The following is a 26,146-nucleotide window of genomic DNA, read 5'->3' on the forward strand; positions in this document are numbered from 1 at the left end:
ATCCAGATCCAAATATTTCAGCTAAATCATTTCCTCAGTTGTAGAATACAATTTGATTATTTGAAATTGGCTTTAGATTTGGTTGAAGAGGGGTGCATACTCTTTGTGTAGAAAATGTGGTATTTGTGCCCCTCAAGCTCTCAGCCTGAGTCTTGGAAAGCAGTGAGGAATATACTATAGATTAGTAAAGTCATCCAATAGGAGGCAACTCCTTATTTTTATAATGAATTACACTATCCTCCTAACTGGCTGACAAATCTATGTGATTTATTGTTTCTTTTCATAATATGTGATTTGCTTTCTATACCAAATGTAGATCTTTTAAGGATTTTACTATGCACACTATATTCAGTATTGCAATGGTTAGTGTGAAGGTAAATGAGCAAATACAGAAGAAACTTATCAATATCATATATGTTTAGATATAGATTTTTATGTCAAGATTTCAGAAGTGGTTTGTCATTGCCCGCTTCCTACAGCTGAGAAAGTCAGGTAGCTTCATGCCTAAAGCTGTAGTAGAACTCAGAGTCTCCCAGTTTCTAGACTGCTGCCCTCACTCCTAAACCAAACGGGTTCTCTAAGCAATATCATATCAACGGCCACCAAAGAAAGTGAAACTAAGTATTACTATTGATACTTAGAGTTAAGGGCAGATTTCTTGTTTAATTATTTTCATTCTTTTAAAAAGATTCCAAGTCTAATTCAAAGTCTATTTATATTACTTATAAAGTTCTACATAGTGAAGTACTGTGATGTAACAGGTATCACCTTGCCCAGTGATTTTATCAATTACTCTGAACATCTAAAGTCATTCTTTTGAGAGTTACAGAGGATATGAGTAAAGTGCCAGGCCTTCTCAGGGGTAACCCCCATTCTTTGGATTACTTTATTTTAAGGCTATACTGTACAGTATGTCTGGCTCCTACTGTTCCAAAGTTGGTGAAAACTATTTTATTTCAATTACTCTGGACCTTAGTATATTTAGGAGCGACCTTTGTGTTTGTTTTCAATTATATTTTAATGACAACTGTTTTTGTTGTTGGTTTTTCTTGTTGTACCATTCAGAATCCTAGAAGACTACAATGCACACAGAAATGAAAAAATAAATGAATAAACAAAGAGGGAGGGAAGGCTAAGAAAGCAAACAAAAAACCCATATATCTTCATCACCATCACCATCACAGAATTACAGATGTGTAAGGGACTTAGGAGGTCTTCTAGTCTAATCCATGCAGCTGGCTCTATGTATTATACTTCTTAAATACTAAGACTGTCCTACACATAACGTTATTCAATAATCTCTACAATATTGTCAAATATTATATATTATCTTATATTGCAGCTAAGCCTGACACTGAGTGATAATGGCTTTCCTAAGGATCCTGGCTGAGCTCATGAGACAGCTATTAGAAATTCCCTATTCAATTTCATTGGCCCCTGTCCTTACAACCTTGATCTAAAATATACATCTGAAGTATGTATCTTATCACAGCAACGGATTTATCAGGTAGCCTTCAACACCCAGTGTCTTTCCACCTCATTTTTTCAACAGGAACACAGAAACAATTTTCACTTAATTTCAAAGTTGTTGAGAGATTTATAAGAAAGGGAAATACTGTAGATGCTACTTAGTAGCATCTAAATGCAACAGCATATTCAGATAGTGTTCCCTAACATAAAATCTTGTGCATCCATTATGAATTTAAGTGCAATTTCATCTGATAGTACTTTCAAATATATATCACAACTTCATGCTCCAAACTACAATTCAAAGGAATGTGAATAAAACTGCTTTTGATTTATACATTTCAAGCTACATAATGATTGCAACAATATATACTGTAGTTTATGATCAGTGAGCTGCTCATGCTAAAGTTAAACAAACTCTTGCACATACACAGCAGATAATGGCTTTGAAATTATTGGCATAAAACTAGACACAGCTTGATTGGAACAGTTTTGTATATAATTATCCAATACAACAGCTTATATTCACTTTTGGAGACCAAATCACAGTTGTAGAGATACTATATCTAACCATTTTCTGGGAAAGAAAGAAACCCAATTTGCAAATAGTAGATAAATAGACAGCCGATGTGCCTATCAGCAGTTGGATGCCTGTACAGTCATTATCCTGGACCTATTTCTAAATCATTTGGTTTGCTAAAAACCCCAAACTGTGATGATTTCTCACTTCAATATAAATGTGTTAATTATTTACATGTGATCTTCAGGCCAACTGGCAGATCCAGGTCTTCAGGTGCTTGCAGAAGGATAGAAGAGTGGGAACAGATTTTACTTAGAGTATACAATGAGATGTTCCAAAAAGTAGGCACTGCAGCAGAGAAGGCTCTTATTCTAAATCCCGATAGTTGAAGTTCTTTGACCAATAGGATCTGAAGTCCTTTCTGGTCTCTTCTAGAGCCCAGTGCTTTTTTTCTTTATATATATATATAAAAAAGGTACGGGAACTCACACACATCATACAAACCGCTTTGCCTACCCTACAAGGTTCCATCCAAAAGAGGTGCCAGAACTCCGTTTTGGGCATTCTATGAGAAAAAAAGCCCTGGGTAAGGCAGTATCAGGTAGTCTGGACCCATGCAATTAAGGGCTTTAAAAGTCATAAATAGAGATGTAAAATTTCCAGAAATTTTTGAAGCCATGAGGAAAAAAACAAAGAGGAGACCAGTGACTCGAGCATAACCTGCTCGATCTGTGGAAGGAGAAGAGGAGGATAGCAAAGAAGAAGACTGCTGTATGAACTGGTTGTGGTCATTGGAAAACATTGCAACAGCTCTGAGATGGGGTCTGAGCAGGCACTGAGATGAGGTCTGAGCAGCTCAGGCCAGATGCCAGATGTACCTGGAGCTTGGGGACAGGAAGAAGTTCTTAGAAAACCCAAGTAGAAGGCTAATGAGCAGGCTGAGCAGCTGCCAGAACTGAAGAGAGTGCCACCAGCTCCAGAGATTCCTGGGCTAGAGGAACCTGTGGAGAAAGTTTCAATCCTTCCGCATGCCTCACAAACGTTAGAACCAAAGAATGGGCGTCCAGCCCCAGAGACTTTTAGGTGCGAGAAGTCTCAGGAGGATGACTCATTCATTACAGCTGAACCAAAGGTACAAAGACTAAAATGTATAATACATCCCCTTAGGAGATTGACATGATACTCTGGGCCACAGCACAGAAGAGGCGGTACTTGCTGTTAGATGAAATTTTGATTCCTTCCCTGATACCCACAATTCCTGGTGAGCCCTTCCCACTCTTTGGGGAACCAAAGAATTTTGGGTGGGGGAAGTGTGTAGTGGAGGTAGGATGAGCTGAAGAGACAGTACTGTAAAATGCCTGGGGGAGGAGTCAATGAGAGGGGAGAGAGGAGTGGATGCTCGGCTGAGGTTTAGGTTATGGGGATAAGCCTGGGAGAGGAGACAATAGGGAGGAATGGGAGAGGCTTTTATGAGGTAAGCCTGAGGGAGAGAAGGGGATAGGATATGAGAGGCTTCTGTGGGGCAAGTCTGAGGGAGAGAAGGGGATAGGATATGAGAGGCTTCTGTGGGGCAAGTCTGAGGGAGAGAAGGGGCTAGGATATGAGAGGCTTTTATGAGGTAAGCCTGAGGTAGAGAAGGGGATAGGATAGGAGAGGCTTCTGTGGGGCAAGCTTGAGGGAGAGAAGGGGATAGGATAGGAGAGGCTTATGTGGGGCAAGCCTGAGGGAGAGAAGGGGATAGGATAGGAGAGGCTTCTGTGGGGCAAGCCTGAGGGAAAGAAGGAGATAGGAGAGGAGAGGCTTCTGTGGGGCAAGCCTGAGGGAGAGAAGGGGATAGGATAGGAGAGGCTTCTGTGGGGCAAACCTGAGGGACAGAAGGGGAAGGATAGGAGAGGCTTCTGTGGGGCAAGCCTGAGGGAGGGAAGGGGATAGGATATGAGTGGCTTCTGTGGGGCAAATCTGAGGGACTTTCTAGTTTTACAATCGTAAGTACTTAATAAACAACGTGTTGTCCTGGATCCATTAGAAATTCAATTTAGGCCCAATTTTACACCATCCAATGCTTCTTCTCTTCTTCTGGTAGTACACATTTTCCCACATTAGGCAAATACAATTCTTATTGTTTTAATACATATACAATTGAATATCAACATCTTTATTACATTTTCCTCATAATATCAATAATGTCACTTTAAAATATCTTTTCTAACCAAAATATATCATAATTGCATTTGCACTTAATATCCATTTGTTCAATTAATATCCTTTTTCCCCGCTTTTTTTTTAATTTTAATTTCCCATCAGTGTTCAAAATGTCTCTAACACTTATAATTTCTCATAATGTTATATTTGGGTAGCCAAAAGCTTCTCTTATTCAAATCCTCTTAGCATTTTCATATTTCCCTTCTTATACCAAAATATAATATTCTAGTTATAAATCCTATCTTTCTATTTATAATAATACATATTTCTAACAATTATCTATTCTTAGCCATGTTCAAACATCTGATTAATGTATAATATCCCATCTAGTGCGTCAAAACCTCTATTTTCTTCAGTTTTACTCTAGCTTTCTTTTTTTGCCAACTAACTTTCCAAGTGAATTCATTTGAATCCTCAAATAATTCTTCCTCTATTTTTGTGTGCATTGTTCAGAATAAGAAAGACAATTTGAATAAAATATTTTTGGAAGGAGGCTCAGCCCATTGATATTCATTAAACAGCCTCCCTCCTTCTCCAATTTCCCACAATTCTCCTAACTGCTCTATTGTCAATGCTGCTAACATCGGATGTTTTTGCATTGACAACAAATGGAAATGTAGCCATCTTTTCCCTTTTTCTTTTAGAGTTAGATGATGCTGAGAGGGGGGATATGAATGAGAGTCCAGTTAGACATAACAACACTAAACTTAGTGTGAGAATCAAGATTATTGAACCCAGAGCTGATAAAGAATTGGCGGGCTGGAGAGCTGGAGAGGAAGTTAATTGGGGAATGTGATTTATGACTGTTAAATTGTTCTTTGATACTATGTGCCCAGGGGAGGGGAATTCAGTTTTTGGCTTCGATTATGTAGTGCCAATATTATGCTACTCGAATAAAAGATTTTTAAGGTAAACAATGCCTGAAAGTTCTTTTGAAGAGTTTCATCTGTCGGAACCATGACATTTATCTTCCATTCAGTCAGCTCTTCTTTCTAATCCTCAAGTGTGTTCTCAGATCTTGACAGGTAAGATATCTTTTCCATTTCCGATACGTCTTCTAATTCTTTGTTTGTCTGAGTCTGTCTGTTAGTTCCTTTCTTTAGGTCCTCCATCTTTGGATCTGTTTCCTCTGATTTTTCCTTCTATTTTCTGGGTTGCTAGTTCCTTCTTTGTAGTCATTTTCTGAATTTGTAGATTTAGATTAAAAAATTGTTCTTTTATCTCCTTTGTGTTATTTTTAGTCTTATCATGAGCTAAGGCAATTGTTTCTTGTGTTGATTTTAACATAAAATTTCTTTCTGAAATTCATTAACATTTTCTTGTTGGTATGTCATGCTGGGGACTTTGGGGACAGGTGTTAGCGATGTTTTTTTTTACCATTTGAACCTAAGTATGGAACATCTATTTTCTTTTTGTATGTAGTCTTTATAGTCCAATCTATTTAGGGATTTAAAAAGTTTCAGTCAATTGTCATTTGAATTCCTAATTATCCAGCTGGTCTAGCAGTCCATTCTTAAGTCTCTCCTTGACAAATATAAATAAAATTCAAATTTTTAAATTTTTTCTGTCCAATAAAAAACACATCCTTTCTGTCCAGAGAGAGAAGAGCAATTTAAAAATGTTAATCAATTAAAGCTTTATAGTCCAAAATATTCCATCATCTCACTCAATAATGCATGTTTCTTCTATAGGGAAATAGCTCCATGACACAGATCTAAAAGTCAGTTAGTATTTATATTCATAGTCCAGGCAGGCCAATTTCAAAATAGTTTATAGTCTCTGCCACACAGATAAGCAGCCAAAGAGATCTCCCCCCCCCCTTTTCCCAGCTGCAGTTTTCAAAAGTGAAAGTTTCTGAAAACAACAAGAGTCTTATCTAAGTCTGGGCTTCCAACCAAGTTTCTTTTAAGCATAATAAATTGTAGTGTTTTAGTTCACCACTAGATATCATTGATGCGTTTTCCAGTTTTTTTTACATCCAAACTTATATTAGAAGCTTTTTAAGTCTCTTTAAAAAAATAAAAAAAATCTCAAAAGCACTTTTAGTCCCCAAATTTCAAAGTTATATATGTGTATTGCTTCCAAATTAATCTTATAATTTTCTCTATTTCCCCCTAAGCAATTAATTCGCCGCTTTTTTTCCCTGAGGGAATGGGGTGGGAATTTCCTTCCCTCTCTCATCGGGGGAGGATTCTTTGCTTTGGATGTTTTTTTTCCCAGAAAAAAGTCTTGAAATCATAAAGAGAGGATAGGGTCTCACCCAGTTCCATCCACATTGCTCTTTCATGGGTAGTGCTACATATAGTTCAAATACTATGTCATAGATATATTATCTATCATTGGAAAATAACATATTCCACATTTCTTTTTTTTTCTATTTTTCCAGAAAAAAACAGCTTTGGAAAAAACCAGAAAAAAACTCCCCCCCCCCAATTTTCCAGGTTTTTTCCAGGCCTTCCTATCTCTAATCCTAATCAACATCTTAAACTGTGCTTGGAAGCACAGTTTGTGATGTTTATGAAGCAGAAGTGTAATATAGGTCACCTAGGAGCCCAAAATCGCTCTTGTTGCCGCACTTTGTACCAGCTGAAGCTTATGAATGAATTTCAAGGGTAGCCCTATGTAGACTACATTGCAGTAGTTAAGAAAAGAAATGACCAGGGTTTGAGTAACTGAGTGCAGAGATTCATGATCCAGGAAAGATTGCAACTGGTATACAAATCAGAGCTGTGCAAAAACTGTCCTAGTCACACCCACCACCTTCTCTGCTGCTGTTATAGTTCCCAAGTGGCGCCAAAGCATGGTTCCTTGGATAGGCCGCAGGCTGATGTATGACCTGCCAAAGCTCAGCCCAGCACTGCCATTCAGTCCATTGCCCCTCTTTCTGTTGTTGCCACATGGCCTGTGATCACTTGACCTGCTGCCACTGTTGGCCTGTTACTTCTACCTCAGGCATCATTGCCACCTGGTCTTTCACCTGGCATAACCCACTTGCTGCCATTGGATGTCCCAATGCTGACATTGGGACATCCAAACTCACTGCTGCATAGTCTGTCACCACTTGGCCATCATTGCTTGGCCCAATGCCACTTAGCCCTTTGCTGGTATCTGCCTACTGCTTGGCCCAAAGCCACTGTCTGGTCCATTGCTGTTTGGCCCTCTGCCACTACCTGGGCTATCACCAATGTCACTTGGCCTGCTGCTGCTGCCTGGCCCATCATTGCTTGGCTTTCTGCTGCTTGCTGCTCTACTGATGTGATTACTTGGTCCACTGCTACTGCCCACCCATCTACTGACAGACTGCTACACAATCTGTCACTGCTTAGCCCAACACTCCTGTTTGGCCTATCACCACTCAGTCTACTGCCATTGCCTGACCTACCATCACTTGGCCTATAGCCGATGTCACTGCCCCTGCCTAGCCTGTCACTGTAGCACATAAATCAACCAAAGCTCTCCAAAATACTTTAAGTAAATAAAAAAACCCCAATAATCTCAGAAAAAAAAGTCATCTACAGCATACAGTGTAAAAACTGCAACAACCACTCTGTAGGACAAACAGGAAGAACACATCCATGAACACCAACTAAAAGTCAGAAGACATGATGAAAAGTCTTCAATTTCACAATGTATGGATAGATTTAACCACAGTGTCAACTGGAAAACAATGACTATCCTTGACCAAGCCAAGTCGAAAAACACTAGAGAATTTCTGGAAGCCTGGCATTCTCATAAATGGACTATCAATAGGCACATAAGACATAAATAACATCTACATATCATTTAAAAGACTCAACAAGCTAAAAAAGGAACAAAATAATGAAAATACCTCTCCACCAGGATTCAACATCCAGATGACCATAGATTAATATCAAGATTAACAACAGACCAACAATCAAGAAGTAAACAATACCCTATTCAAGGAACTGCCAAACAAACTAACAGTAAACAGCTCAACCCAAGAACCACCAAGCCCAACACTGAAGGGCAATTCATTAGATAGAATATAAATTGAGAACAAACCTTTTCAGGAACCTCACTCCCTTTAGATTGATTACCTCCCTTAGTAAAATAAAGAATGCAAAAGAGCAGAAAAGGCCACTTACAGAAAGGTAAAAAGATACATGAATGGATGAGAAGCTGTGGCTCATCAAATCAGGTTAAAATGTGTGTGGTTTTAGTGAAGTAACTCCCAACCAGTCATTCACACTTTTGCATCAATCACTTTGTCCGTAAGTACATCTCAACACACTCCAATAAGGGCTGACGGCAAAATCCCATGTTTGTTTCTTTGTTCCTTCTTTTTCTCTACCCTTGAGCAACCAAGAGAGACAATGGCCCAGGGAAATAGAGGAATATGGAGCTCTATCCCTGGTTTAGATGCCTACCTATGATATGAAAGTAAATGGAAAATCAACATCTACTGCAATAGTGCTATTCCAATATATATAACATCAATTCACATCATGGGGAAAGATAAATATTTTAGTAAACACACCTCCTACTTAGCTCTTTTCATAATTCTTTCCCTGATGCAACTATTTAGGTCATAGTCTAATTTCACTACATAATAATAGAAAAATCTCAGCGTCAGCCTGAGTTGCTTAGTTCCATGTTGTATTTTGTCTGTTGACGATTATTTATATTAATCTTACTAGATCCCAAATGTTGATCTTATCATATTGTCTATATTATCTACCCTGTGACTAGATTTGAAATACTTAGGTATTTTAATGTAATTCTTCATTTTCCCTTTGACAGACAGAACATATGACTCTATTAATAAGACTCTAGCCTCACAGTAAACAACAATAGCACAAGATATTTACTTAGTCTTTGGAACAAAACTATGCACAGGTGCCAAGATGTAACAGTTTAGTAAGGTCCCCTGTCATAATGATTCATTTATCAGCACTTACTATATGAAATGCATCTCTCTTTAAAAAAAACATTTAAATAACTGTTGTCAACAAAATTACATCAGTTTCATATTTTTAAATTTACCTCAAAAATCAGTTTGGACTAATGATTTAGGGCACTGTACTAATATTAGAAAGACCCAATTCTAGTCCTACCTTAGGCACAGAAACCAAATGAGTGACTTTGAGCCAGTCACTCTTTCTCACCTTAGGAAACTACATGGACTTGCCTGTATATTACCATAAATCATGTCCAATGCAACATTAAAAAAAATCAGTTTGTAAATATAGTATTTATTCTGTCTCATTTGCAAAACTATTTATCTATTAACAATAACTTGCAGTGCACAAATTGGTGAAATTTACCCTCATTTGTGAATATATTCTAGTTTTTTGGCTCTACAAATATTATAATTTCTTATTGCAATATCAAATGAACTTTGTATACAGCACTGTTTTTAAATCTTGAGGGTCTTATAAGTTGAAAAAATAGATAGATAGATAGATAGATAGATAGATAGATAGATAGATAGATGGATGGATGGATGGATGGATGGATGGATGGATGGATGGATGGATGGATGACTGAAATTAGATACACCTGAGGAACCTCCCATGACAGAAGATTATTTAGCTAGAAACAATTAATATATTTTCTATATATTTTCTGAGCTTCAGCCAAACAAAGTTATTTCTACTGATTCCCAAAATATGTTTTCATATGTATTGCAGATCTTTTTGATAATCTAAAAGAGACCCAATGTCAATCAAATCTGAATTGGCATAAATATGCAATAAAAGAATCCCTTTTAAGGTACTTTTAACATTACCAATTTACAAATCAACCATCCACATAGAAACAAAGTAAGGTAAAAACAACACTGTGGCTATGATTACATAATTTTAGTGCAACTTAATGTTAGTTAAACCTAGGCTTAAACAGAGAGTTATTTAATCATATAATTATTACCCTGAAACAAATGGGATTTAAAATAAGCTTGGCTAGGTGATGCTATTTATATTTTATTTCAAAACATTTTTCTGTACTTGATTGCATATATTGATTTCATAACTGTAAGCGTAATAATTTCTATGGAAGGCAATAAAATATATATGATGCATTTATTAAAAAACAAGTTTTATTTAACTTACAGGTTGAAGTAGGTATATTAAGGAACACTCTTGAATAATTATGATGGGAAAAGAGGTTATCTTAACTGCATGGAAGAGAGTTTCCACAGATGCCATGATTTGATCAAAGCGACCTCCAAGTCCACCCAAAGTTATAATCATGTCCATCTAACAGAAATACAAAACGTACACAGAGAAAAAAATAAATAGAATGTTTAAAAAAGGTCCAAAATATAAATACATATGTTTACAAAGCATAAATATAATTTGAGATGTTGAACAGATTTCAGAAATATCAACAATATATTTATAATGGTAGGAGAATTTATAAAGTAAGCATATTTGAAGACATTAGCCTCATTCATTTTGATCCTCTTCTTTTTAGATGATGATGATGACGATGACGATGATGATGATATAAATATCTTGGTCTTGATTTTCTAGGGTTGTAATAACCAGGTCTAGGAACATTTCATTGCTATTATGATTTCATCTTAATGGCAAATCCATGGAAGACAAAGCAAATAACAGCTCAAAGTTGTGATGGTTCTATATTACATCCAATAACAGAGACAGTAGATTTTGAAAATCAGTTGCTAAGTAATATGAGTAGGAGGATTATTACTGAAATGAAAGGCTCGGCTAGATAAGCTCTTGGTCCTGGAGTTAACAGAACTTTTTAGAGACTAGACTAGACTATAATATTTTATTTGGCCAAGTAAGATTAAATGCACAAGGAATTTTTCTCCGATGCAGAAGGTCTCAGTGTAGATGCAAAATAATAGAATAGTCATCATAACACCAAAAAGAGGGGGTAGGAATATAAGAAGACTAATACTAATATTATGGTCATACAACATGTAAATATACATAGACATTAGACAGTACTGTGAGAGTTAGGTGTTCAGCAGAGTGATGGCACAAGGAAAAAACCCTGTCCCTATGTCTAGTTGTTTTAGATGCCCTATAGTGGCATCCTGAGAGAAAGAATTGAAACATCTTTATGTCCAGGATGTAAGGGTCTCTAGATGTTTTCTCAGTCCTTCTTCTGATCTGCGCAATATACAGATCTTCTATGGAAAGCAGACTGGTTGCAATTGTTCTTTCTACAGCCATAACTATCCATTGGAGTCTGTACCTCTCTTGTTTGGTTGCTGTATCAAACCAGACAATTATAGAAGTACAAATGACAGACTCAATAATTCCTCTATAAAACTATATCAACAGGTCCTAGGGCAGTCTGAAACTCTGGAGTTGCTGTAGGAAGAATATTTTTCGTTGTGCCTTTTTAATGATGGTTCTAATGTTGGGAGGTTCATTCCAAATCCTGGAAGATTATAGAACCCAAAAACTTGAAGAACTCTACTGCTGATACTGTGCTGCCAAATATAGTAAGAGGTGGTAGACTAGAAGGGCTCTTCTTAAAATCTACTCTCATCTTTGCCGTTTTAAGCATGTTCAGCTCCAGACTGTTCTGGCTGCACCACAGGGCCAGTTGTTCTACTTCCCATCTGCAGATCCAACATCATCTTGAATAAACCCACAGTAACTGTTGAATCATCTGTAAACTTCGATATTTTAACAGAGGGATGCAGAGATGCAATCATTGGTATATATAAAGAGCAACGGAGAGAACACAGCCTTGAGGGGGGTTGTGCTAATTGCTCAGATATTAGATGTAATTTTCTCTAGCTTCACCTGTTGCTTCCTATATATCAAAAAGCTAATAATCCACCTAAAAGTATGGACAGATACTGCTAGCTTAATCAATTTAAAATGAAGAATTTATGGAATGATTATTAATTTCTACATATTTATATGTGAAGCATGTAAGTATATTTCTACACAATTTGAAACATGTTTTTAACCCTTATTTAAAAAAAGATGGTTGGTAGAAGAGCCGAAAATGAGCCCCAAATTTAACATTCACAGTTATACTTTGTTTTCTATGAGAGATATTATCTTTTCACATACTTAGCGGTGCTTATGGATCAATATAATGATTGAAATAAGACCCATGCTCACTTGCCTGCATCATTTTTCACTTTACACAGATGGATGGAAGGAAGGAAGGAAGGAAGGAAGGAAGGAAGGAAGGAAGGAAGGAAGGAAGGAAGGAAAGAAGGAAGGAAAAAGATATTATTCTAGGTTACTGGACTATCTTCAGAGAGATTGCTCCTTTTTCTATGTGTGTTAATATTTCTGTTTTTATGATGGGAGAAAGAGTAATCTGTTTTGAAATAGAGCTGTGGACTGTGACATTGTTTACATGCAATATATTCTACAGTAAAACTCCAAAGTGAAGAATGAATCCATCCTCTAGAATTTGGCACTAAGATATGTGGATTTTACTTCTTTTTAGAATTAGTACATGTAACATGTATGATATTTAATTCATTATGTTTCAGTTTTTAATTGCATAAAGACATATTATGATACAAAAAGTAAAAGGTGTTTTTTAGGGATGAAGGATTTAGAAAAGTAAATAAAAATTAAAGGAAAGAACATGGGGATTTGTAGAATTTTGTCAATATGTACCCAAACTTAAAACATAATATTGATGACAAGTTTTTGAAACATCCAAAAACTAATAGGGAAAATTTTAGTTTCAAATGATTGAGATAGAGTAATTATTAGTCATAGACTAAAGATTAGAGGTGATATTATAGCATATTCTAATATTTAAGGGGCTACCATAAAGAAGAGAGGGTCAACCTATTCTCCAAAGACCTGAAGGCAGGACAAGAAGTAATGGATAGAAACTAATCAAGGAGAGAACCAATCTAGAACTAAGGAAAAATTTCCTAAGAACAATTAATCAGTGGAACGACTTGCCTTCAGAAATTGTTGTGCTCTAACATTGGAGATTTTTAGAAGAGATTGAACAACCATTTGTCTGAAATAGTTCCAAAAGATACAAATTTACCTTTCGGCCCAGAGGGCAAGTATTGCACAATGGATGTTTATATGTGCATCCACACACCAGGTAGTGTTACTACATTATACTTAGCCATGGATTGTTTAATCATGGCTTATTGACTAAGTTATAATTTTCTGGGACTGTTCAATATGTTAATACCTAAGTAATAAAACATGAATTATTGAATAGCATTGTGGAAACATATGCTTATGGATATCCTCTAAAAAAAGAAACTCTAACTACATCAGCTCTTTTCCAGTCCTCTGGTAGTTCCCCAGTGCTCCAGGATCTTTGAAAGATATAGTTCAGTGGGCACTGGGAAACTACAAGAGGACTGGAAAAGAGCTGATGTAGTTAGAGTTTCTTTTCAGTTTCTCTGGACTTTCAAAAAAAGAAGAAAAATGGATCCAGGAAACCACAGATCTATCAGCCTGACCTTAATACTTGGGAAGATTCTGGAAAAGATAATCAAACAACGAATCAGCAAACACCTAGAGTCATTACCAAAAGCCAACATGGGTTTGTCAAAAACATATCTTACCAGACAAATCTTATTGCATACTTTGACCAAATGACAAAATTAGTGGAATGCTGTGGATATAATTTACTTGGACTTCAGTAAGGCATTTGATAAAGTAGATCATAACCTACTACTTGATAAGATAGAAAAATGTGGGTTAGACAGCATTACCACCAGACGGATTCGTAACTGGCTGACTGGTCCTACTCAGCATGTGGTCCTCAATGGAACTGCATATACATGGAAGGAAGTATGTAGTGGGGTGCCCCAGAGCTCTGTTCTAGGCCCTGTGCTCTTCAACATCTTCATCAACGATTTGGATGAGGTTATAGATGGGGAACTCATCAAATTTGCAGACGACACCAAGCTGACAGGATTAGCCAACACTCCAGAAGATAAGCTTAAGATACAGAAGGATCTTGATAGACTTGAACATTGGCTGCTATGTAACAAAATGAAATTCAATGGCGATAAAAGTAAGGTTCTACATTTAGGCAAGAAAAACCAAATGCACAGGTATAGTATAAGTGGTACCTTGCTCAATAGTAGTAACTGTGAGAGGAATTTCAGAGTCCTAGTGGACAATCACTTAAATATGAGCCAGCAGTGTGCTGCAGCTGCCAAAAAAGCCAACACAGTGCTAGGCTGCATTAACAGAGTGATAGAATCAAGATCACATAAAGTGTTAATACCACTTTACAATGCCTTGGTAAGGCCACACTTGGAATACTGCATCCAGTTTTGGTCACCACAATGTAAAAAAGATATTGAGATTCTGGAAAGAGTACAGAGAAGAGCAACAAAGATGATTAGGGGACTGGAGGCTAAAACATATAAGGAACGATTGCTGGAATTGGGTATGTCTAGTTTAATGAAGAGAAAAACGAGGGGTGACATGATGGCAGTGTTCCAATATCTCAGGGGTTGCCATAAAAAAAAGGGAGTCAAGCTATTCTCCAAGGCACCTGAAGGCAAGACAAGAAGCAATGGATAGAAACCTACCAAAGAGAGAAGTAATCTAGAAGTAAGGAGAAATTTCCTGATAGTTAGATCAATTAATCAGTGGAACAACTTGCCTCCAGAAGCTGAGAATGCTCCAACACTGGAAGTTTTTAAGAAGAAACTGGACAGCCATTTGTCTGAAATGGTATAGGATTTCCTTGCTGAGCAGGGAGTTGGATGTGATGACCTCTAAGGTCCCTTCCAACATTATTATTATTATTATTATTATTATTATTATTACTATTACTATTATTATTCCCATTTAGAACAGCCAATTTCATTAAAATGACAAGTCAAGTACTAAGAATGACAACTATTTCATTATTTTAAGGGGACTGTGCTAGCTAGAATCTCTAGAACTACTAGAGCAGTGGTTCTCAACCTTTCTAATGCCGTGACCCCATAATACAGTTCCCCATGTTGTGGTGACCCCCAAGTGGGTGTGGCCACCAATAAGAGGGAGTAGGACAGCTAGGGAAAAGGGAAAAAAATGGCGGACAGCATGGTTTGACGACCCCCATGAAATGGTCGTTTGACCCCAAATGGGGTCCCAACCCACAGGTTGAGAACCACTGTACTAGAGGGTAGCATATTATTATTATTGTTATTATTATTATTATTCCCATTTAGAACAGCCAATTTCATTAAAATGACAAGTCAAGTACTAAGAATGACAACTATTTCATTATTTTAAGGGGACTGTGCTAGCTAGAATCTCTAGAACTACTAGAGGGTAGCATATTATTATTATTATTATTATTATTATTATTATTATTCCCATTTAGAACAGCCAATTTCATTAAAATGACAAGTACTGAGGATGACAATTATTTCATTATTTTAAGGGGACTGTGCTAGCTAGAATCTCTAGAACTAGAGGGTGGCATATAAATTTAATAATAAATAAATAAAATAAATATTTGGCCCATTTACAAAGAATGATGACAAAGGAACCTTTTTCAAATCATATTATAAAACTACAAAGGAACTGGATGAGGCTGTTGGCAAGCCTAGAGGACAGGAGAGAGGCTTTTGGAGGAGTTGGTGGTGGTGGCAGCAGCTTTTTCCAGGGGCGAAAAGGAGTGAGGCCTCTTTAAGGAAAAGGTGGAAGAGACAAGATCAGAAAAAGAAAGGAGGCAAGGTTGTTGGGCAGGAATACAAGCTAATTTGAGGACTAATCCACATGAAGCTCCATTTCCATCTGTCCTGTTTGCCATTGTTCACTCCCTACAGACTAAAATGGAAGATCTGTAATTTGAGCTGGCCACGAACGAGTGTATATCAGAGGTGGTGATCCTTTGAGAGTTGTATGCAATGAAATTTCATTGCTGATTGGTGCACTTTCAAAGTGACAATAAAGTTGTTGTTGTTGTTATTATTATTATTACAACAAGCAAAGGTAGCATTCAGGTGACTGAGAATGGCTCTGCCGCTTCCTATTAGCAATATCTTAACTTTTTGTATTGCGGAGAAAATGAATACTTGGATGGTTAGTACTCATTCTTAGTCTCACTTAAAAAGTAAAGCTTCAGATGGTCATGATCAGTGCAACATGATCTTTGAGAAGTGATACTCACAGAAGATACTAGAGATAGAGTCCAAAAGCAGCTGCTCAGAGAGAAACAAATATCTGATAAAGTCATGCTATTCCTGACACTCTCGCTAAACTGACCTTTAGAATTCATAGGAAGGAATCTATAGACATATTCTCTATTAGTCTTCTGGGAAAATATAATTCTGTGCTAGGCAAGGCTAAGAATGGAATAGCAAAATAACTGAGTCCTGAGATACAAAATAAATTGATCTCTGTGAGGGATAGAATTGTAACATAAAGGAAAGTCTGAGTTTTTTTCTGTAATTATGGTTACCAGGAAAGATATTGATATGAAATTCAGCTAGTTGAACTAAATCTCTATTGACAGCAAGTGAATAAATGCAAGAACATAAAGATAAAAGAGGCCATTTGGCCACAGAAGATCAATTAACAACTTGTTTGGCCCATAACATTTTAAACCTCATTGACAGCCTGGGCATGCCACATTTGTGAAGTCAAGTCTTCGGATTCCATAAGTAATCCAATATGAAAATAAAATAGTAGGTAAATTATGGAACATTGGGGTTATATTCTAGTATATAAAATTTATAGCACAACAAGCAGGAGTTACATGTGTCAATTGTGCTGTCCTTATTCTTAATTTAATCCTGAATTATGATATGTTCAACTGTTGCAGAAATAACTTCAGGAGCTGTAAAACATTTTTATTATTACTTTTTACACAATGTTAATGGCATTCTCTTTCCAAATGTGTAAGGTTCCAATCCAATATTATGCAGAAAGCATTCTGTACAATTAAATGGTCAGCACTCTATAAATCTTTTCAGCAAAGTGTCAGTGACATAATTCTCTTGGGAAAGCAATTAAAGTTCTGAAATCTTAAACTGAAAAGTTGAAAGTTTTTTTTCTTGTATTGTTCACAAAAGTTTTAGAATCTATCAGCTGCTTTCAAAACACTTGCAGTCGAAACAGATTTAAACAAGCTGTGAGATTTCTTCAGATGTGTTTATAATATCATATGCAATATCTGATATGTTACTGACTTGGACGAGTGCATTGGTTTGGGGGCTGCACAATATGCAAATAATGTAACACAGGTGCACCAATTAGCAGAATTCATAGGTCAAACAGAAGAAGAAACAGACAAGAGAAATGGCTGACTTCTTCATGCCTGCAATGAAGGTAAGATACTGTTCTAATTTTTAAAGATTCATGCATGCTGCCAACGCTCTGGGACTCAGTTTATATAGTGTGAATGTTCTTTGCCAGGATCATTTGTATTCTAGCTGTGCTATCCTGAAAACCTTCACCAATTCAATTAAATGAGAGAACAAACAAAAAGAAAAAATATTTTTCCTTTAAGTTTGTTAATTTTAAAATTGCAGCATGTTTTATTTTCTACAGTTTTGATCTTTTGGGATATTATTTTCTGTTAACAAATTTACATAAACATTTCACAATGCTTGGAAAAATATTTTTAAAATTATCTCAAATGTTTTTGAATGGTCATCAGAGATCTTTTTCATCATTCTAAACTTAGAAAAAAGCATAAAGGTATCATAATTCTTTAAGCCCACCAAAGCTTTCTAGAGACTGAAAAGAACACTCTCAAATTCAGCAGAAGGAAAGCAAAACTATTTAGAACTGAAATTTTCCCTTCTATATTATAGCCCTAAGGCTTAAACAGAAAATAGATACTGCAGGAAGTAGTGAAAGTGCATTCAAAAATAAATGTGACTTAATATTTAGTTTTATTAAAATATATGAATGTAGACTAAATAATGGGAAAGGTATTAAATGTGCTATTCAGAACTGAGACTGACAGAATCACAGATAAGGTATTTCATACATGAAAACTTCTGAGATCTTAGAGCACAATTTTTCTTGTAGAAGACTGGGGAATTGGGAGATAGTTCCAAGGAGAGCTTCTTGATGCACAGACAAAGTGAAAAAGCTACATTGACTATAAAAAGAAGGAGCAAAAATGATTACTCACAAGAGGGTAGCAATGGCAGCAACAACTGCTGTCTCTTCTCATATAAAGTCACCTGAAAAGTAGATTTGTGACTAGAATACAGCTCTGTAACTGGCAGCATGACTACTTGCTTACTAGCAACTTACTAGCAGTCATTGCTCGGAGGTCCTTGAGTCCTCGTGGGACCCCTGCCCCGGAGATTGTTGGGTGTGAGTCCCTCCTATTGAAGTTGGGTTCACAGGTTCAGTTGGGCTTGTTGCTGACGCACCTACCTCCCAGCTGCGCTGCAACAGCCCTGCCTGCGCTGCTGGAGACAGTAGCCGGGTTGGCGGTGGAGTTCCCCAGACTTATGGTACTGGGGGACTTTAATCTGCCATCACTCAGCGAACGCTCAGAGGCGGCGCAGGAGTTCATGGCTTCCATGGCAACCATGAACCTGACCCAGGTAATCCAGGATCCGACTCATAGGGGTGGTCACACACTCGACCTTGTGTTTCTCTCAGGGCAATGGAGACATGATCTGGAACTAAGGGGAATAGAGATCTCTCCCTTGTCATGGACAGATCATTTCCTATTGAGGCTGGACTTCAGAGCATCACTCCCCCACCACAGGGAAGTGGAGCCGATTAGGTGGTTCCACCCCAGGCGCCTAATGGACCCAGATCGGTTCCAGGAGGAGCTTGGGGAAATACCTGACTCCCTTGTCCACAACTCGTCTGGGTCCCTGGTTGCAGCCTGGAATGAGGCAGCGTCCAGGGCCCTGGATCGAATTGCGCCTTTGCGACCTCTCTGGGGTAGTGGTCCCCGGAGGGCGCCTTGGTTTACTGAGGAGCTCCGGGAGATGAAACGCCACAAGAGACATCTAGAGCGACGTTGGAGGGCCAGTAACTCTGAATCTGACCGATCGCTATTAAGAGCCTATCTTAGGACTTATTTAGTGGCGATAAGGGCAGCAAAGCATGTTCACTTTTCCACACTTATTGCGTCTGCAGAATCTCGCCTGGCCGCCCTGTTTAGGGTGACCCGCTCCCTTCTTAAAGTGGAGGAGGCGGAGGAACCCTTGCAGGGGAGAGCTGAGGAGTTTGTTCAGTTTCTTTCGGACAAAATCGCTCAGATTCAGAGAGACCTGGACTCCGACTGGGCAGTGCCAGCCGAGATGCCGGGGGCTGGTCTTAGTCATGTTATCTGGAGCGAGTTTGAGCCTATGACCCCTGATGAAGTGGACGAGGCCGTGAGGGCGATGAATGCCGCTACCTGTTTATTGGACCCGTGCCCCTCCTGGCTGGTTTCTGCCAGTAGAGAGGTGACACAAGGCTGGCTCCAGGCAATAATCAACGCCTCTTTGATGGAGGGGTCTTTCCCGCAACCTTTGAAGGAAGCAGTGGTGAGGCCCCTCCTCAAGAAGCCTCCCTGGACCCAGCTGTTTTGGAGAACTTTCATCCTGTCTCCAACCTCCCCTTTGTGGGGAAGGTTGTAGAGAAGATGGTGGCATCCCAACTCTTGCGATCCTTGGATGAAACAAATTATCTGGACCCTTTTCAATCTGGCTTCAGGCCTGGCTACAGCATTGAGACTGCTTTGGTCGCACTGACCGATGACCTCTGGCGGGATAGGGGTCACTCCTCTATCTTGGTGCTTCTTGACCTCTCAGCGACTTTCGATACCATCGACCATGGTATCCTTCTGCGTCATCTCGGAGAGGTGGGGATGGGCAGCACCGTATTGCGGTGTTTCTCCTCCTACTTCTCTAACAGGTCGCAGTCGGTGTTGGCGGGCGGACAGAGATCGACTCCTAGGCGCGATCATGGGGTGCCTCAGGGCTCGGTCCTGTCCCCCCTCCTTTTTAACATCTACATGAAACTGCTGGGTGAGATCATTCAGCAACACGGGGTAAGGTATCATCAGTATGCGGATGATACCCAATTATATATCTCCACCCTGTGTCCTTTCAGTGAAGCAGTCGACGTGATGTGCCAGTGCCTGGAAGATGTGAGGGTCTGGATGGGGGTGAACAGGCTTAGACTCAACCCTGACAAAACCGAGTGGCTCTGGGTCTTGCCCCCCAAGGGTCATTCTGATGGTCCATCATTAGTCCTGGGGGGGGGGAATCTACCTCCCTCAATGCAGGCACGCAACATGGGTGTTCTCCTGGACTCACAGCTAAATTTGGAACAACATCTATCAGCTGTGGCCAGGGGGACTTTTGCCCAGGTTCGCCTGGTGCACCAGTTGTGGTCTTATTTGGACCGGGAGGCTTTACTCACGGTTACTCATGCCCTTGTCACCTCAAGACTGGACTACTGTAATGTGCTCTACATGGGGCTACCCTTGAAGAGCATTTGGAGGCTGCAGTTGGCTCAGAATCCAGCCGCGAGAGTGATTATGGGTGCACCAAGATACACCCACGTGTCACCTATCCTCCGCGAGCTGCATTGGCTTCCTGTGGGTCTCTGGATGCAATTCAAGGTGTTGGTTGTCACCTTTAAAGCCCTTCATGGCTTAGGACCAGGTTACTTACAGGACCGCATACTGCCACATGGTTCCCAGAGACCGGTGAGTTTCCACAGATTGGGCCTCTTTCAGGTCCCGTCGGCCAGACAATGTCGGCTGGCGGGTCTTTGGGGAAGGGCCTTTTCTGTGGTGGCTCCGACGTGGTGGAATCAACTTCCCCCCGAGATTCGAACTACTCCCACCTTGCCGGCCTTCAAGAAAGCTATTAAAATTCTTCTGTTCCTGCAGGCCTGGGGTTGATGTCCCCGGGGGGCTGGGATTCGATTGGGACACACTGTGTGAATGTATTCACTCTTAATTGTTATACTTGTTGTTTTAATTTTGTATGCCGCCCTGAGTCCCTAGGGATTGGGCGGCATATAAATTTTACTAATAAATAAATAAACAAACTCACTTTATTACTGTACTTTTTCCTCTTTTCTAGACCCTCCCTTTCTTTCATCTCCTCTCCTCATTTCCTAATTAATCACATCTTTTAGGGACTATATGTCCATGCTTTCTTACCTGCCTACATGCTTAAATGACTACAATGAATACATTATATTCCTTCAATGTCTTTCCTTAATCTAAACAATTATCTACACTTTTAAGAAATAGCAGGGTTTCTGATATAATTCAGTGTTTTGGGTAGCTGGCAATTTTTCTTGTCAACCTTATTACTGCTTGAACCAGGTACCAGATACCTTCTGAAAGAATGATTGTTATGAAGTAAAGTTCTTTATGTACTGTATTATTCATTCATTTAAATAAACATATTTTAATGCAATTTTTGAAGCCAAAGCATTGCATTAACCTAGGTTAGTAAATAAATATATGAGCGAAGGGGTGCTGGGTATTAAAACCTAACACATCAATGTTATAAAGGGTTGGACATTTTCTCAAACGTTGGTATGAATTTCTTTTCAAAGACAGTCTGCTATATGAAACCTAGAATGGTGTAGCTCATATATATAATCTATTTTGCTTCATTATGGGTATTTGAAACAGCTCTTGGCATCTTAAAGACTATATCCTATAAGAATGATACAAAATATAAGGAGGATAATGAGTAATGAGGAAACAGTGTGCTTCATTCCTTCCCTTCTCTAGTATATTTATATGCTGCAAGATTGTGAAACAAAACATTCCAAATTTTATATATAAAGAGATTTTTTTTAGCTTTCCTATGAACCAATATTTATGAATTTAAGTTAATTCAGTGCATTGCTGTGCTGCTAAATTATATCAAGAAGAAATTGATGCAATATGTGATACAAAAGGTAGTGGTTAGTCGATACAAATGAATTTCTTTCCCAATGTTTTTCAAGAAAATTCAAGGAGAAAGATTTCAAAAGTTATAGGTAATGTTGTAGCCCCAGGCTTACAGTGCAGTTTGACATGGCCATAAGCAATTTATGCAATAATGCTTCCTATATATGTAAATAAAAGATATCTTTCTTCTAAGAAATATTTACTCCCAAATTAAATCACTTAACCTATGCTCAGGCTAACTGAGCAATATTATAAAAACTGAATAGTGACAGATTTCCATCAAGCCCCTCTGAAAAAGGAAAAAAAGGTAAAAAGCAAAGCAAATAAAACACTGTCACTATATGTGACAATATTTTCAGTGAAATCAACCTGATAGAAAAGAGACATGATTAAAAAAATAAGGAAGCAGTACAACATATCCTTCCTATTGTTTGTATCTTTGCAAAAGCAGTATGAGGTCAAAACTCATACTGCTTTTGCAAAGATACAAACAACGCAGCTGACATTACATACAAATTGTGTGATAATATAATTGAAGAGAAAAGTTACACTGTGTATTGTAGCATACATTCAACTCAATTAGAATTCCCAAAAAAGGTGCTTCCCTTTTTCGTCCATGCTGTTACAGTTAACCTTGTTAAGTTTCAAAGATCAGATATTTATGGAGAACAATATCCATCACCAGTCTTAACGATAGATTGCATTATTAGGAAAATGACAGCAAAATCAAAGCATTCAAAGATTTAAAGCATGTGGTGATAGATGTATTATTGAAATTTTACATTGTTCTCACTTTAATGTTTGCTTTTAGAATTCTTTGGAATGATCACCAAACAACCCATTTTTTCACAGAAGCTACAATGAACAAAGCAGCAGAACCTAAGTAAATTTATTTTCTACCTGGAGTTCAAATATGCTATCCTAATAAGAGAATTCATTCTATTTTTTACAAGAAGAATACAAGTAAAATTGTAAGAAAAGAGGGTTCCTATTTTTTTCTCCAGCAGTACTGCATATATAAAATTATTTTTAAGCATCAAGGAAGAAATAGCATATAAGGAGTGAGAAAAAAGCAACTGACATGTCCATCTACAGAGTAGACTAAGCAGTCCTTGCACAGTTTCAGAAATGAGTTTAATGAGCCATTGCTTTTTGCAAAGAAAACTTGCAAATAGCTTTATGTAGGAAATTGTTTAATGAATGCTTACTTTAAAAATGGAGTTCAATAAAAAATACAAGACTATCACAAACATGAATGATAGACCAATATGAAATAGGTAAGAAAATGGGAATTGCTTAGTACTGCCTTTTACTGATGAGTTACTGAAACTGGGTAGGATTATAGGATTGGTTTTCAAAGATCAATTAATTTCTAGGAGCAGATGTATTCTGACAATCATATTTCTGTCCCACTTGGAACTAGTAATCATTCAATAAGCATAGATATTATGCATAGACAGTAAAGAGTGAATGCTTTATTGCCAGGTGAGTCTTTGTTCATTTTCCCAACTGTTTGGAAGAACAAGGATTTTGATTTCCTACACAGCCCAGAAGAGAAGAACTAAGTGACAATGTTTGATCACGCACAAGTAGAATACATAAATTACAGAATGATATTCAGTACGAGATTAACAAGTGATATTTTGCATTGTCCTTTCAGAGATATTTCCTTACCTGAACAGAGAAACAGAATGATCTAGCAGACTGCTTTTATCTGGTTTTAAAATTCAAGAAGAAAACACCATTTTATTAAAGAAGAGAAATGTGTAGGAAGACAAAGATGCTTTTCATTTAACAAAGTATACTTTTGATGAAACATGTGGTTGGTCTGCCACAAATCTAACATTTTCACTTGTTTTTCCTCAGCTTAAAGCAACATTCAGGTTGGACAAGTGTTGGAATACTAGTTTCTCCAAATAAAGCAGCACATTTTCTAAGCTTTGTCCTTGTCATTTGGAAGAGGCAGTTCTATTGTTCAATGTTATTCCTGAACTCATTTGCAATAGGTTCATTGCTGATGAATTGATAAATTGAGGAGCACCTTAGGTAGAAGTTGCAAATTGCCTATCTTGACCTTTTCCTTCATACAGCTGAAACTGGTAATTTCTCCAGGGAATAGGAACACATGATAGTGGGGTAAGTTTTGGCCAGGGCACCAACATCAACATAATATTACATTATGCAAATCTGGAAGGTTTTGTTAATGAAGTTGGGTATTGTTATATTGAGGTACTTTGCTACATATTCTTGAGTTGACCATCTCTTTCCTCCTGTATCTTGTCTCCTTATTTTTTGATTCTGAAAATGTGCAGTCCTTTCATCCTTTTCTTCATCTCTACTCTTCTTGGCCGCATCTCAATGTTTAATGTCTCTTTTTTTAAATCAAGATTTTATTGGATTTCTTTTGTATACATATGTTAATTTTTTCAATCAACGAGTTGTCTGGGATTAGCTATGCTAATACATATTCAATAATCCTTCATTCTTTCCTCTAACCAACGGTAAAATAAATCCCAAATTTGGTAATAGTCTGTGTCTTCTTTGTCTTTCAATCTCATAGTTAATCTGTCCATCTCTGTCCATTCCAATATTTTCCCGATTATTTCTTCTTCTGATGGCAATTCTTCATTCTTCCAATGTTGTGCAAAGATTATTCTCGCTGCTGCAGTGATGTGTAAAATTAAGTATAAATTCTGCTTATTAATCTTTTCAGGCATTATGCCTAGTAAAAAAAGTTCAGGTTTAAAATCAACATGTTCACCTAGTATTTTTTTTTCTAACCACGTATGTATCTTTCTCCAGTAAACCTTAGCTTTACCACATGTTCACCAAATGTGATAATACATGCCTATATTATGTTTACATTTCCAGCATCTATCTGACATATTTTTAAACATTTTTGCTAATCTTGCTGGCAGTAAGTGCTATCTATAAAACATTTTATCCAGGTTTTCTTTATATGAGGTTGACATTGTTAATTTGTAGTTTCTCTCCCATAGCATTTGCCACTTTTCTAATTCTATATTATAGCCAAAGTTTATCATTGTTTCTTTAACTTGTTCACTTTCCATTTCCAAAATTAACAAAAAATTATACATTTTCTTAATTAATTTCTCATCTGAAATGAACAAAATCTTATTGAACACAGTTTGATCTTTATAAAATCCATACATTTTCACATCTTTTTTATATCTATTTTGTATCTGTAAATATGCCCACCATGACAGGTTGATCCCCTGATTTTCCACTTCTTGTTTAGATTTTAAATTCCCATCAATATTTAGAATATCTCTATATGCCCATATTTTTTCAAAGTCTACCAAGTTCGGGTGTACAAATGCCTCCATCGTTGATAACCACCCTGGAATTTTTAAATATATATTAGCTTTAATTTTTTCCCATACTGTTAACAAGGCATTTCTTATAAAGTGATTTTGAAAATACTTATGGACTCTATTTTTTCCATACCATAAAAAAGTGTGCCACCTCAATTGTAGGTCATGTCCCTCTAAATACAACAACCTTTTGTTTCTAAGCATTATCCATTCTTTCACCCATGTTAAAACAGAAGCTTGATAATACAACGCCCATTCCAGCAGCCCAAATCCTCTATTTTCCTTAGCATCTTGTAATGTTTTCATCTTAATTCTAGCTTTCTTTCCCTGCCAAATAAAGTTCAAAATTAATGAATTTAAATCTTGAAAAAAAATTTCTCAAGTTTTATCAGAATTGTTTGAAATAAAAATAAAATCTTCGGCAGTACATTCATTTTTACTGTAGCAATTTTTCCGAGTATTGACAACTGCAGATTTTTCCATCTTTCCAAGTCTAGCTTTATTTGTTTCAATAATTTTGTATAATTATCTTCTTTTATTGACGAAAATTTGACCGAAAGATGGATACCTAAGTATTTAAATTTTTTCACTATCTGTACCTCTATTTTCTCTAGCATTTGCCCTTTCTGTTTATCTGTGAGATTCTTAACTATTACCTTAGTTTTTTCTTTATTTATTTTTAATCCCACCATTTCTCCATACTCTTCTATCTTTCCCCATAGCTTAGGGATCGTCTCTAAAGGTTCTTCCAAAATAAATACTAAATCAATAGCAAATGCTTGTAACTTATATGTTTCGTCTTTTATCTTCAAATCTTTGATTTCTGTGTCCTGTCTAA

At 37.4% G+C, this 26,146-nt stretch overlaps 1 protein-coding gene across 8 annotated transcripts in view; it reads right to left on the bottom strand.

The window, feature by feature from the left end:
- TPK1 (thiamin pyrophosphokinase 1) overlaps positions 1-26,146 on the bottom strand; it is a 421,498-nt gene that overhangs the window by 100,643 nt on the left and 294,709 nt on the right. For 6 of the 8 annotated variants that reach the window (XM_039344056.1, XM_039344051.1, XM_039344049.1 and 3 more), the window contains one exon: positions 10,261-10,407. The exons of the other annotated variants lie outside the window; for them this stretch is intronic. In XM_039344056.1, coding sequence (XP_039199990.1) covers positions 10,261-10,407 — 147 coding nt within the window. The remainder of the gene's footprint in view (positions 1-10,260; positions 10,408-26,146) is intronic. 8 annotated transcript variants of the gene reach the window in all.

Source organism: Crotalus tigris, unplaced genomic scaffold (genome assembly GCF_016545835.1).
Source record: "Crotalus tigris isolate CLP2741 ecotype Arizona unplaced genomic scaffold, ASM1654583v1 scf7180000017888.547151679:1136858, whole genome shotgun sequence".
Taxonomy (NCBI): domain Eukaryota; kingdom Metazoa; phylum Chordata; class Lepidosauria; order Squamata; family Viperidae; genus Crotalus; species Crotalus tigris.